The sequence below is a fragment of the Thamnophis sirtalis genome, unplaced genomic scaffold (assembly GCF_051295495.1).
Source record: "Thamnophis sirtalis isolate CommonGarterSnake01/CBP01778 unplaced genomic scaffold, rThaSir2_p1.2 scaffold_10, whole genome shotgun sequence".
NCBI classification, from domain to species: Eukaryota; Metazoa; Chordata; class Lepidosauria; order Squamata; family Natricidae; genus Thamnophis; species Thamnophis sirtalis.
The window spans coordinates 24,397,978-24,413,780 of record NW_028261390.1 but is presented as its reverse complement, the minus strand read 5'-3'; the positions used below and the strand labels follow the sequence as shown (position 1 = coordinate 24,413,780).

At 34.2% G+C, this 15,803-nt stretch overlaps 1 protein-coding gene across 33 annotated transcripts in view; it reads right to left on the bottom strand.

Moving 5' to 3' along the window:
* Positions 1-15,803, bottom strand: part of ANK2 (ankyrin 2) — a 297,111-nt gene that overhangs the window by 131,265 nt on the left and 150,043 nt on the right. For 22 of the 33 annotated variants that reach the window (XM_087724223.1, XM_087724236.1, XM_087724225.1 and 19 more), the window contains exon 1: positions 2,560-2,716. The exons of the other annotated variants lie outside the window; for them this stretch is intronic. In XM_087724223.1, coding sequence (XP_087580349.1) covers positions 2,560-2,694 — 135 coding nt within the window. In that variant the 5' untranslated portion in view covers positions 2,695-2,716. Of the gene's footprint in view, positions 1-2,559; positions 2,717-15,803 lie in introns of those variants that run through there. 33 annotated transcript variants of the gene reach the window in all.

Genomic DNA, 15,803 nt, shown 5'->3' with positions numbered 1-15,803 from the left:
GCAGATTTTTTTTTCACTGTTTACTTTATTCATCATATTTTCTGCTGAATTTAAGGGTCAATGTAGTTTCAAGATCTTTTTCCAGGACAAAAAAATAATAGTGATTGAAAAACCAAACACTGACCTTCCTATTAGCTAAGGTTTTAGCAAAACTTTAAGATTTCATATGTTTTCAATATGAAACTGCAGAAGTGTGTGTTTCTCCATAGGGTAGCAATAAACCCAATGGAATAGAAGATGTAAAGCAGCAGAATATTTATATATACATATTTATATATTAAAAGAAATCTCCTAAGAGTTCACTTGGTGCTATTCTGCATCAGAATTAAAGGTATTATACAAAAACTAATTATATCATTTGGATACTTTCTTGACAAGAAGTGCTTTGTGTAAATCAGACATAAATAAGCTATTCGAGTTAACTGAATTTGCATTGTCTCATGTCAAATTTACAAAGGATGTTCTTGAAAACAGAAAGATACTATATATTAGGATGGCTATTCTGTGTATTTGTAAAGTAGAAACTGTCAATACTAAAGCTTTATGTTTTTAAATATAGGAGGAAGTTCCTGTGGAACTGGTCCAAATGTTCTTTAATGTTTATTCATTTTAAATCAACTATTTCCATCTGCATTTAAACTAAAGGATTAGAATAATCCTATGATTTCATAACTTGATTCTAAATAATAAACTGACATGTAATAGAAATAGAATCAATCCATTCAAGGAAAATTGTTTTTTTTAATGTTCATCTTTTTTGTACACAAAACATTTGAGATATTGAAGAATCTTCTGCATTTAAATACTTCATGCACTTCCTATGTAGGCAATGTAAACAGTCCAATCATTTATATAGGCAACTGCATAGGCAATATCTTCCATTCAACTTCATATATTTTGCTACTAAGCACGTCATCAATAACATCTTTGTTTCTGCAGCACAGTAGCATATTGTATATAAAAAGGCAGTAAACCCCACTCCCACTACTGAAGGTGTTACTGTTGCTGACAAAATGTTTAAAAACAAACACATTCAGAGAACACCAAGGACTCCGCAGTAGCATTTTCTTGACATGTCAAACATGGCTTCGAACTTCAATGGCAAACAAATAATAGTGATGTTGAACAAATGCACAAAAATACTTGAAGAGTTATAATATATCATATGGTGGGCTGGCACATCTATATACTATGTAGTTCTTGGCCTCCAAAAGACATTGTATTAGCTTATGTTAATTATATGTCTCCTAAATATAACATGGATTAATCTCTGAATTGCACCGGACCCTATGAGAAACTGATTTTTTATGGTTGAGTATAGTATAGATATTCCAGATCTAATGCTACTATTCTACCTATCAAAACAATAATACAAAAATAACAGTATAATTTGCTTTATTTAAAATAAAAGAATGCCCAATCTTCAGGAGTGCATATCTATAAATTAGTAATTACAGTATACATTGGTACATTGTTCACTTTTATGAAATTACAAGGAATTATGAAATCATGCAATATTAATTTTTTTTAAAAAATATTGATACTTTTAAAATTCATAAGATATCTCTGATTCGGTGAACCATGCTTCATATTAACTTTTGGATTAAAGAAAGCTCAAAGCTCATCTGTTACAGATGGTGTTTGGATTTTTTAAACTAATCTGTAAAAATCATGTGTCTTGTTTTCTCTGTCTTGATACGTCTACAAAAAATCCTCTAGTCAAGCTATTTTTATTATGATAAAAATTGAATGTTTCCTAAGAAATTAAGACTTATTAATTGAGGTAAATTATGCTTGAGAAAAAATGTCTACAAAGAAGCAAGCAGGAGAGAAGCAATAGTGACATTTGATCAATGAAGATACAAACATACCATGTGAAAATTTAATGCAAAGTTTCTAATTGCAGATAAAAACATTCCAATTAAATTTTACTTCAGTTTTAAAAGAACAAGAATAAACATGATTAGTATAACATACTGCAAAGCTATTCACTCTCAGAGTAGATTTATATTCATGTTTCTCTCTGCTAGAGGTACAAAGACTGTAGCCTCAAGCAGAATGTTGTTTTAAATTAAATCTAACTTAATTTACTGAGACCTAATTCCAAACAAAATCTATAACATTATCTGTTAACTGTACAGAACAAAGTCATCAGTCTGTCTTGCTGCTAGTAACTATAAACATTGATAATGTTGACTTATAAAAGCAAAGATTGTTTTGATCTAAAACAAGGAAAAATGTTTATATCATACTGCATTTTCTCAAAAGCAATTTATTTTTTTTAGGTTCCCAATACTAGGCTCTCTTTTTTTTTTAAGTGTAAAATGCCATCTTTCATTTCAACCACAATTTATACACATAGATTTTGTATGCACATTATGTGAGCTATTTTGCTCAATCCCAGATTGCCTAACCAACAGCATCTTAAAACACAACCAGCCTATATTTCAGCAGCTATTAACTGATTCCAAATGGAAACACTAACTTAGTATTTCCACATTATCTTTTTATAACAAGTCCCTTGTTCCCTCATCAGCTGTGTTTTCTCTTTAGACTTACCAATCCCTCGGGATCTTTATTCACTCCATTATTGCATCCATAATAGTCTGGAATTTTATCTGCATCTTGTACATTCCCTTCCACTCTTACGCCCTTGTCTGAGCCGCAAGCTTGGCATATGGGTGCATTGCCCATATCCTTCTGTTAACTCCTGTAGTGGGTTTGACCTCGCAGAGTATGGAATATTCCAAAAGGGCAGATGAGTTTTGAAAATCGAGAATGATATTTGTAACTTCTATTTATTTGCTCTCCTGAGTTTTCTTTGGCAGAGGTTTCTCTCTACTGGCCTAGGTTAAAAAGAAACTTTAACAACTACAGCCAGCATTCAGTGACCATTTCCAATTCAGGCTCTGCCTGTCTATTTTTACACCTACTGGCCCAGCTATGCATGTAAATTGAATGGGGAGGGAGGCAGCCTGACTAGCTCTGAGTTAAGGCCCTACTGTGTGAAATGCCTTCACACACGGAGGTTATTGAATTACTCAGCTGCATGCCTTTGAATGTTTTGATTTTTTTCCCCCTCCCTACTACATTATACATCAATGCTTGCTTACAGCATTACATTAATGCTGCTCGTTTCTAAAAGGAGGGGCTGAAAACCTTTTACTGTAAAATGATAACTATTATGAATTTATCATACCAAAACTATATGGAGACCCTTTAAAAAAGTGATAGTTCATGCCATTATAGCATATTCCTTCATACTGTAGGTTTTTTTTCCCCTCCCTCTCTCTCTCTCATAACATTTATGAATCATGGTCTACAGAATTATTTTTCACAATTTGCAAGATTATGGCATTTGCGTAGTTTCTAAAAATTAAATTACACAATAACTCAAAATGTAACATGAAACTATCTATCTGATTTATGGTAATATAAATGTGTTTTGGGAACAGTTCTAATCATAACTACTATATGAAGGTGAGGGATGCTTGTAGTCAACTACTTTCTTCCATCTCCCCCAGATGGGCCTTTAAAAAAAAACTCCACTTAATCTAGTGAATAAAACCAATAAGAAGTCTATCTTCATCCAAATTTGAAATATCTCTAGAAGAACACCATGAAGGAAGTCATCGAGATCTGCTGAAAGTTTAGACTTAGAATAACTTTGTTGTCATTTTGAATGTATACTAATCAGCATATATTAAAATGTACATGTAATTATTGATATAGAAATATGTACTTAATCTGCAAAGACCAATTTAGAGTCAAATGCAACTGGGGAAATATAACAGTCTCATAAACAAATAGCATATTTAGGAACTATCCAGCATATAATCTCAGCATAATGAATATAATTAGAATTTGACTATAGTTTCAAGTTTGACACCATTTTTAGAAGCATACAAAATAATTTCCACTCTATGAACTATACCACCTACTTGAAAAACTCTAGATACTTACAATAACTACTGCATTATTTTTAATAAGACAAACTGAAAAGGAAACTAAATGTAATTTTTAAAAACTTATTAAAAAGGAAGATATTTTCGTGAGCGAGATTCAAACAGCTTGACACAATGGTCAGATATGGGAGATTCCATTCTACACCCTACAATGAGCGTCTCTGCATTTGTGGAGCTGCAGAGATGGAAGACCTGGCTCACATCCTATTTGATTGTTGCTTGTATAGGGGGGTGAGAGACAGCTACCTTGGTCTATATACCAAATGAATGACCCTTTAGGATCCCCTTATCAAAACAACTTACTTTATGTGCGGCCAGAATCTGAAAATAATATTTAACACAGCACAGTACTTAAACAAAATGGTTCGGTTGAGATCTGCATATGTGGGACAGATTGGGGTAGATTGTAAAGGTGACACCGACATATAATTTTATGTCATTTTATTCTATAACTATTGTATTTTACCCTATTATTTTAAATTGTTTGTATAGGATTTTATTGGTTTGAACCTTGTGCTTTGATATGGCCTATTGGCTAATCAATTAAGCTATCATCTTTTAAAAAGACAGACCATGACAATTAGCAACTGAAGTTGTTGAGACAAAAATCTTTTGAAAGACTACTGAACCCAGAGTCCACAAACTGCAGGGAATCATCAAATCCACCTCCAGACTATCATCACCTTTATTTCACATAGTGCAGTAACACTTGGTATTCCTTTTTGGAAAGAATGTACAACATAAGCAGAATCTTATGGGAAGAGATGGACTGGTAGGTGCAATTATGGAGAGCTAAGATCAGCACTCAGAATTGCACGCATTAACTAATGCAATGACCAAAGCCCTAACATTATTTACTGAATGAAGGCCAATATACATGTCCCAGGATAATGTTTCAGGATTCAATGTGGGTCAATCACCCGGACCAGAGGTTTAGTCTTCTGAGCTTTCGAACTTGTGCTGGAGCAATCCCAAAGTCTTGTAGAATGAATGTATGTATAACAAGTTAATTTTCTGTTTATGCAATTCTGATTTCTCAAATGCAATTTATGGCAACTAGTAATATTATGACATGAGAATATCATTTTAATCTCAAGATTTTTGCTACAACTCCACAACTTCCATTTATCTTTATTTAAAACATTAATAAGGAGATATTCAGACATTTTTGGTTAGATAATTAAAGTATTTAGTAAACTCTAACCATTCTCATTATTATATAATCTTAAATTTAAAGAGAAATATCTTTTACACAGGCAATTGCCTGAGCAATTCTTAGTGTTAGAGGTTTTTTTATATAGCTGTTTTTTGAGTGGGTCTTTTTTTTTTTGCAATATATAAATATACATATCCTTATAAACTAGGGGAAAATAAGGCATATAGGATATTTAGTAGTATCAGTAATACACATTATTTGCACCCAAATAGATATACAAAACAGAGGGATACGTATTTTTCCAAGTTTAGTGTTGTTAAAATGTTTCAAAGTTATCAAAGACAATACTTCATAAAGCAAATAATTCTACTTGTTGGCCTGATTAAGGGAGTAAACAGCATTCCAACCTTGAAGTCCTAACTAAGTACTTAAAGTTTCCAAGTCTTTATAAAAAGGTGGATATTTTCCAGGATTGTGTTATTAATACAGCTGTTGTGGACCTGTTATATCCAGTGGCAGCTAAGGAATAAGAACAGGCCAATTGTTATAGTAATCAAGGTTGTATATCAATCCATTATACAGTGAAATGCAAAACAGTCAGAAGTTTCTTTTGCTCTTGAAGTTTCTTGAACTTTTTTCAAAATGCCCTAAAGGCCATTAATGAAAAAGTGCAAGATATCTGTGACCTAATTGGTTTGGTTGTGCCATGAATGATTTGGTCCTAGGATTTGTAAACACTGACTGTACCCTTTGGGAATTAATATGTTCTTCATTCCAGTTCTACATTAGATTTTAAAAATGAACATTTGTTAGGGGTTCTAAAAACATCATTAGAAGATGCTTTATGCTTTATCATTGCTTTATTTCCATTTGAAACTTTACTGAATTTGTACATCCTTTTTCACAAATAGTAGTAGTCATGATACCTAACACAAAGCTTGAAACTAATTCCATATGTTGTTTCAATTATACATAACTGTTTCTGCTCAAACCCTACAGAGAAATGTTCTGCAGTTAATCCTTGACTTACGACTGGTCACCTGGCAACTTTTCAAAGTTATGACAGACCACAGAAAAGGTACATATGATCCAGATTTGAAATTCTGATAATTGCCCTCCATGGTCACCTGATTACATTTTGGACTCTTGGCAACCAGCGTGCATTTATAGCTATTTGCAATCAGATGATTGCAATTTATGTCATTTTTGCTAGAAATGTGATGACCCACACTTAATGACCAGAATGATTGATAATTATAATCCTAACTTGGGGACTATCTCTATACATTTCTGTTCCTTTACAAATCCTCCAAATTCTTTTCTATTGAAAGAAGGGACATTTGATGTCTAATGCATTAACTACCGGTATTGAATATGAGCTGGCCAGTCAACCAGGTTTTGGGATCAGATGATTACGTTAGGGTTAAGGTTAGGAAATAGCCTATTCTTGTCAAAAAATAAAAATATGAAGTTTAAAGGAACATAATATATTCAGACTACAGGAATTCATTCATAGGCTAGCAAACTTTGAGGTATCTTATCACTTCATAATATTTATCTTGTTTGAAAGCTGACATTTCTTTGCCTCCTAGTCTTTCTAATCTGGAAATCTATTTATATTGATCTCACACACCACTAAGTAAAGACGAAAGATGTAAAAACAAACCCTCAAGGAGCACTTTATTAAAAGTAGATGCATTACACCACTCGAGGCCCTGATAGAAAAGACAGCTATATACCAATTAAAGCACAATTTTATAACACAGTCATGAAATCATTTCAAAAGTCCTATAAGGATTTATTTTTTCTTAAAATACAATTTTGGTCTGTTTGTGTGGCATTTGGTAAGCTGTTTACATCAATGTATCATTTAAAACAATAGAGATGTCTTTGCTACCAGAGAACTAATAATTATTGTTAACAGAAGTGACCAAACGTATTAGCATTTTACTAATATTGCTAAATATATCCAAGAGAGTCTATATAAAGCAGTGCTGCTACCAAGGATGCAACAGTACATAGAATGGATGACAAATATTCAAAGTGCTTTGCCTACATGATATAACAATTCTAACTTGGTAAGATAGCAATGCTAACCTTTTAAAAGACGAAGATATTAACAGAAATACAAAAGAGATGTGAAAATACTGGCTGCCCATGTACAAAGAAAAGCAATGAGAAAATTATTCCCTATGCTGAAAACCTTTTGAGCCTGAAAACTTTTCTATTGTTGATTTTTAACTACATGCCAAATACGTAGGTTCATAATCCTGGGTTGCATTTAGCCTGCCAAAAGTACCCCTTCCTGCAAGCATTTGCCCAGATTCTATTACCAAATTTCAGCGGTACTGAAAGCTTCCATTTTCTCTATCAACTACAACCATTGCTAGTACCAACAAGGCACCATTTCTGCTTTCCTCAATGCTTTCCTCAATTCTTCACTTTACAGAACAAGATATATAGTGTGTATATGCCTGGAAGGCTCCTAGGGTGGAGCTGAAAAGCAAAAGGGAAGCAGTATGCCCCCTCCCATATTTGGCCATACCAGGTGCTTTGACATGTGTGTGTGTGTGTGTTTGTGTGTGTGTGTGTGTGTTTGTGTGTGTGTGTGTGTGTAAGCCAGTTTGTGCAGTGATTAGGGCATCAGGCTAGAAACCAATAGACTTTAGGTCTAGTCTCTGGAGAGTCTAGACCTAAAGCCAGCTGGGTCACCAGAGGCCAGTCATCCTCTTGCAGTCTTAGGAAGTACACAATGAAAAACCATTTCTAAAATATTTCCAAGTTAACTCTAGGGACTTCTCCACGCAGTCTCCAGGAATAAACACTGACTTCAAGGAACAAAAAAACAAAACAAAAGGAGGGGAGATATATCTATCTTACACTGTACCAGTGGTGGGTTCCTACAAGTTCAGACCGGTTTGGCCAAATCGGTAATGGTTTGGTAGCCTAAGTCGCTGGAACCAGTAGCAACCCTGGCCTGCCACACCTCCAAACCAGTTCTTCAGGTAGCTCTGTAAGTGCCGCCATCTTGTCTTTAGCTTCTGTGAATGCACAGAACAATTTTTATTGCACTGTGCATGCAGTGCACCCACAAACAAACCGGCAGTAGTGCCCGCTGGAATCCATCCCTGCATTGTACTGTATTCTCATATTCTCCCTCCCTCTCTATCTTCTTTATGTATACTGTATATAGTAACAGTATGGAGTTGCTGTCATTTTTTTAAAAAAAATATCAGAAGCAATTAACTATATTTAAGAATAAGCTCATTGCTTGTTAACATTAAAGTGTATAAAACTGCTATTCTTCTCTAAAACCAACCATTTACTTAACAATGGCAGGCAATCCAACAGTTAGATATTTTCCATTGATCCATATGTGCAAAATCCCACTGATCTCTCATCTCTTCTACAAATTCTCTCATAGCAAAATTATTTTTTATAGAAAAAGGTGGAGCTCTTATCCTACTGATGACTTTATGCCATATAGATAAAGTAAAATGCAACCACAGTATTTTCCATCAGCTTTGGTATACTTGACATGCATTCAATGAAAACTGATCCATTTCATTTTTAGATAATATCCATAAACCTAGTGAATGATTTGACAATAAAGATCGAATAACAATCTTGTGGACAATGATTCGAGCCAACCTATCCATTAATGTTTAATAATTAAATACTCGACCAATTAAAACTGCTTATTTTTAGCCATCTTTTAAAAATAATCCCCAGAAGGCTGTTCTTATATGTGAATTCATCAGTGCATTAATCACAGTAATCCCTTCTTGCTAGTATCAGAGTCACAGCAAGCTTTTATCCGACATAAACATATGTCTCTATATTCAGCATTCAAACATAAAAACACTCTATCCTAATATTTATTTGTATGATTATTTATACAGTATTTATGTCACATAGAATGACTCATAATAATCATATCATACTAATACCATGTTATAGTGAAAATAAACACTTTATTACTTATCCTAGCCAAATATATTAATATGGTTGAGGAAATATAATTAAGAGTTAACACAGTTTTATCACAACATGGTAATATGTGTGCCTCACTTTTACATGGATGGAACAAACGATGTGTGAATGCTGTTTTGCCATAGTGGTCTAAACCACTCAACTAACTTGGTATAAAAAATAAAGTTACACAATACCTTTGCTCAATTTGTGAAAACTTTTTAGTCTCTATAAGCACAATTTAATATATGTAATTTAAAACACTCTTTTATTGTTGTTGTGTTCCAAACAAAGAAAACAAAGGGGGATAGTAGTATCCATTGGGGTAGATGTTTGTCATTGTTTCAATCACATTTCAAAAAGAATTAAGCCAGGATTCAATTTTCATAATTCACCAGTTTCTAGCAAAATTTCATTCATTTGTTTTATTCATTCATTTAAAAGACATATATGTCATGCATTATATGTATTAAAATGCAGATGAATTTAATTTAAAGTCAGATTAATTTCTTTAACGGTAATTAGGGATGTATTGCAGCATGTTATTTGAGGTAGGCTACCTCAACTAATGTTCTCCAGTACATCACCAAATATAATTCTCAGGCTCCCACATGAAGGTTCCCAAAAGTTGGGATGTCATCCCCAGGAGGTACACCACATTATAAAATTAGCAATAGTAATAGCAATAGCAGTTAGACTTATATACCGCTTCATAGGGCTTTCAGCCCTCTCTAAGCGGTTTACAGAGTCAGCATATCGCCCGCACAGTCTGGGTCCTCATTTCACCTACCTCGGAAGGATGGAAGGCTGAGTTAACCTTGAGCCGGTGACATTAGAACCGCTGAACTGCAGATAACAGTCAGCTGTAGTGGCCTTCAGTACTGCACCCTAACCACTGCGTCACCTCGGCTCTGTAAAATTAACTCCACAAGAAGGCTAAAACTGCTTTTATTGAGATTGGCTATATAATAACATAATCCTGATTGTGCTGTCTGTCTGCTGCCGTAGAAAAATGTATTTCCTGGGCCCAGCTAGATGGCAATATTTGTGGGATGATGCCTGTACAGAGGCATTAAAAATAATACCATTGTTTTATTTATGGTTTCATGTATTTCCTAAGATAATCATATCAGGCCTATAAAAGTCCAGAAGATCACTAGATAACAACAGAACAGGGTGGGGGTGGGAAGAAACCGACTAGATATGATAGCTGCATAATTAAGGCCTAGTATTAATGTGCAATTTTTGGTTTGACTGGGCCTTTGATACATAGTACTTTTTATTATGGTTACTATGGCCTTGTGGCTTAGGCTAGATTTGGTTTAATCTTTCATTTTGTACGTTTCTATTTGATATCTATTTTAATGCCTTTCCCAAAGGTTATTTATCTATGAGCTCTGTTTTTAAAACAAAGTTAAAAGTTAATTTTCCACAATTTATTTAAAGTTATTGGGATAAATGCTTTAAATATACCTTAAAACATAAAATGTTTGCAATAAATCTATATTAAAAGATATATCGTGGATCCAAAGAACTCTTTCTGTTATAACTTTTTTATCAGCAACTTGAATAATCCAACTTTACCTTCGTTAAATATTGGTCTGAAAATAAACTTCATAGGAAACAAAGGTTTACTTCATGATTTTCATTACATGGTAATCCAACAGTCTGCTGTTCAGTTCAGAAATGTCAAGCAGCGTAAAATTGTTATACAATATAATAGAAAGACTAAATAATTAAGCAGTGTGTGCATTATTAACATGAAACATCTTAAGATGTTCATGACTGGCAACATAATGGGAACTACATGAAATAGTAAAATTCTCAAGTGCTTAAAAACAATAATTTCAGATTTTCTGGCCAGCTTGTGAAGAGACCAGTCACGCTCTCTTTGAATTCAAAGGAATACATTTTCTAAATTTAGAGATTTGGAATTCATGTGTAAATACCCTGAAAGCAGAGGTGCAATTTAGCCGGTTCTATCCGGTTTTGGGCAAACCAGTAGGGGTGGCGGTGGGAAGCTCCACCCACCCTCCCGAAGGTAATCACGGCCCATTTTTTCACGTTCTACGCATGCGCAGAAAGTCCCTGTGCATGCACAGAGGTGGTCCGTGCGCTCACATTAGTGAACCGGTAGCAAAGGTAAGTTGATTTTGTCGCTTCCTGAAAGGGTCCTACAGAGAATGCCTCCATTTGGCAAACAGTCCGTGTATGGCTGTTTTTGGATAGATCTGAAAATAATTTTAAAAAGGTATTGGTTTGAAGCAAAGGAAAAGAAAAACCTTGAGCCATGAACTATTGAACCATAATCAGATCACAAAAGGGGGGAAATATTCTAATGCTCTACACTCACCACAGTCTTTTGTGATATTTTTAGTACAGAATTATGGGCAGCTTTCATATAAAAAAACTGTAGCAAAACCTTTTGTTATTTCAAATCAACATTTGAACAACATCAACAACATCCTTACTCCTGAAGCTCCTGCTCCCTACAATTCTCATTCCTATCTGTTCTGTCTTCCAATTTTCCTTGTCTCTGCTAGTATTCTCACTAAAGAAGAGTAAAATCAACTAGGCAGAATAAAAGGAATGGTTTTGAGGTAGTGCTAAAAAATAGCTATTTAATTTTGTTTAGTCCTCCCAACTGGACTTTTCTGTGCAACAGAGTTTTATACCTCTCAAACCATCATACTGAACACAATGGCTTATCCATATTCTAAATTTGCTATTTTGCCCTATGTGTTGAGAAATTGTGTTGTGTTGAATTTCTTCAAAAATCACTGAAGTGAGACCGTCATATCTTGGTTATTTCATTTTAGAATGCATACAGAAAAGATAAGGGCTTCTATCTAATTTCTAATGTAAAAGTAACGTAGCATGTTGAAAACCATCAAATGAGGGGTTGGAGCCCCAAAAATTAAAATGGAGAATGAAGACATAGAAGATAAAGACAAGACAATAGATGAAAGAGGAAAAAAGGGAATATGGAAAAGGGAATTCGACGAATTGGAGCCCTACCCCAGATTCCAAGATACAGAAGAAGTAAAAATGGTAATGATGATGGATTTAAGAAGAGAAATTTTTTCAGAAGCACGATTGACAACCAAAGACAAGCTAATTTTAGTAACAGCTGGAGGGCAACGAGATTACCTGAGAGATCCTTCAAGCAACAAAGTGTGGAGAGAAGTCTATAAAAACCTTATAAAGGAAATAAAAAGAAGACTGACACCACAATTGGCAAGAGGGATAAGACTGTTTTGTTACTGGAAAGATACAGGTTGACAATGAAAGTTGATAATAAAATAATAGTTGATTTTGGTGATCAATAAGTAGGAATTTAGTAATTCTTAGATTGTTTTATATTGTTATTAAATGTTTATTCGTTAACAAATAATTAACTATAATAACAATAATGAAATGATAATGGATACAGCTTAATGATATATACATGTACTGGCAAACTCTACATGGGGCTGCCCTTGAAGAGCATCCGAAGACTACAGCTAGTCCAGAATGCGGCCGCGCGAGTGATCGTGGGCGCACCACGGTTCGCCCACATAACACCGATCCTCCGTGAGCTGCACTGGCTACCTGTTGGTCTCCGGGTGCACTTCAAGGTCCTACTCACCACCTATAAAGCGCTCCATGGTAGTGGATCTGGCTATTTGAGAGACCGCCTTCTGCCAATTACCTCCCTGCGTCCCATCAGATCGCATAGAGTTGGCCTCCTCCGTATTCCATCCGCCAGTCAGTGCCGACTGGCGACTACTCGGAGGAGAGCCTTCTCTGTTGCGGCTCCGACACTATGGAACAATCTCCCCGTGGAGATTCGTACCCTCACCACCGTCCAGGCCTTCCGCACAGCCCTCAAGAACTGGCTAACCCGTCAGGCCTGGAGATAATTTTATTTCGCCCCTCCCGAATGCTGAGTGAATGTTGAGTTTTATTGTCTAATTTATTTTGTGCACATTTCTTTTTTCGTATTGTCCCACACTCCCCTTCCTTTTTTTGATTGTAAGCCGCCCTGAGTCCCCTCAGGGAAAAGGGCGGCCTATAAATAAACAAACTAAACTAAAAACTAGTAAAATAAATTTGGATATAAATTGCAAATTGCAATTTGGGAAAAAGACCTATAAATTTTATTAACAAATTTTTATTTAGATCTTATCACAAAGGTGTAAGGGTTTTTTGGGGGGGAGGTTCCTGACGAGAGGAGATGGGACATAAATAGTAAATGGTTTTTAGCCAATTATCATAACAACAAGGAAATGTCAATGGATATTATTTAATAATATATACATGCTATGATATTGCCAAAAGTAACTTGGATACAAATTCTAAACAGCGAGTTGGGGGTGGGGAAGGGAGGGAAGGTTTAGAAACTTTATTAATTGACTTTTACTTAGAAGATGTCATAAAGGTTATTGGACATTTTTTTTGAAATAGCTAATGAATGCCATTATGTGGTTGTGCCTAAGTATGAATGATTAGAAGTAAAAGCATGTTAAAATAATTGTTGTCAAATGAGAATTGTGGTACATTGATAGTAAGATATACAAAGATTTTTGATTTAAAGTGTATAATCTAATATGAACTATAAGTAATGACTGTGGAAGAAATGCACGAAAGTTATCCATAACCAATCGACACACTGTCTACAAGATGTAATGAAGAATGATTCTTTTTTTGTGTGTTTTTATTCAATTAAAATAAAAAAAACTTCAGAAAAAAGAAAACCTTCAAATGGACAGTATTTTCTTGTTTTTCACAGGATTCCATGGTCCAATTCATTTTTTAGCTTTTTCTTCTTTTCTTGGCTTACAATTTTAAGGCTTCTTATTCAGTTACTCTCTAAGACTTGATTAACTCAGCATAGCCTTCACTAGATGAGGAAATTGTTTGTCTTATGATTTTTCTTGATCACCATTCTCAGAAATCTATTGATAAATATATTTGTTTATTTTACTACTTTGGTTTGATTCATAAAGAATTAATAAATTAAATGAATGAATGAATAAACATATTCCATTATGCCAGCAGTAGGAATCGTGCAGCCTTCTAATGTTTTCAAAAACCACATTTCTGAATATTTGCATATTTATGACTATTGATCCTGCTGACCAAAGCTCAACTGGAGAGCCAGAGCCTTCCCATGCCTATCTTAGTTTATAAATAAGCGAATGAGTTCCAAATTGAAAGACTAAAATTGATCCATCTCCTAACGTTGTGAATATTATTTCATTAATCATATCATATATCATTTAACATTCTTATTTAGCTTCTCTGTTGTATACATTTTATAAGAAATAAAAATTTCTTAGAATTTTTCTACTGAGCCATGATTTGTTGGGTTTGCTATTGTACAAAGAGATAAATCATGGTTTACAAATATAATGATCAGGTTCAGACATGCAGTGGAATCATATAGGATCCAATACCTGTGTCAGTCTAACCACATATTTCTACACATGCTCATTTGCTCCATAAATTTTAGGATTTGAGATCTCTTCCTCTTCTATGTCCCTCCTTCAATATGCACTTCCTGCATCCTCCTTCCTCCAATATGAACTTTTTGGAAGAACCCCAGTGTTTATATGAATCGCTTAGAGAAAACATGTAACTTCACTCTTTGGTGGTCAGAACAAAATGATACACCAAACTGTTTTTCTGTGCATGATGGTATCTCATATCCAGCTTATCAGCCTTAAACTCACATTTATGTGTGTAAATATCTATATAGGAAGTTTGTATCTTTTTCCAAAGTTAAAAAAGAAGCCATCAAACAATGACCATTTCTCATTCCAATATTTGAAGACACTTCCTGTTTTCCACACGTTTACAACTTTCAACCATACATACAGCATATATACTATTCTGGCAATTATCATGCAAGAAAAAAGACCCAATAAATATAAACCAAATTCACCTTATTAGAAAGCAAGTGCATGTACAACTAAGGTACCTATTTATGTAATACTGTATTGCTGCAGTAAAAGAAAGGCTTAGGGAAGCTGATGGCAGAATATCAAATGGAACAAAACAAAAGAAACATAACTGTAATATTTTCTTTGAATATTCTGAGCAACACTGACCTATTCCTATACCAGAACATCCTGATCTTTCCATCTTCTGTGGCCACTATATTAGTAACTTTTGGCCGGTTCTATGTGTCTCTGGTTCTAATCAAGGCTGTAGAGCAGTGTAGAAAAAGGAAATGTCAGAAGATACTGATTTAATTTTATCCATTTAATTAAAAGCCTAGCATCACATTTAAAACTAATGTTAAGAAGCAGAGATGTACAATATTTTATCACCACAAGTTATTTAATCCTTGAGCATAACCTATATGCCTTTTTGAACTCTATTCATGTGTTACATGTTTTAGTATATCTGTTGGTTGAAAGAAAATCACAGCCAAGGGATTATTATTTCTGTAGCATTCTGTTTGAAGAATTAGGATACTGAACACAATCTGTCTGAGAGTATCAAGCTGTGGCTGCCCTTGAAATGATACTTATATTATGCTATGGAAAATTCTATTGCAACTCAATTAATACTGCAAACAAAGCTTTTAAAGAGTTGGGCATATCACTTCAAGTATCACAAAGCTATTTAGCAACATAATAAATTGGCAGTTTAAGAAAAAAAACATTAACATTAATTCATTAATTCATTTCACAATGCCATTATAAGAAAATGATAAACAGATC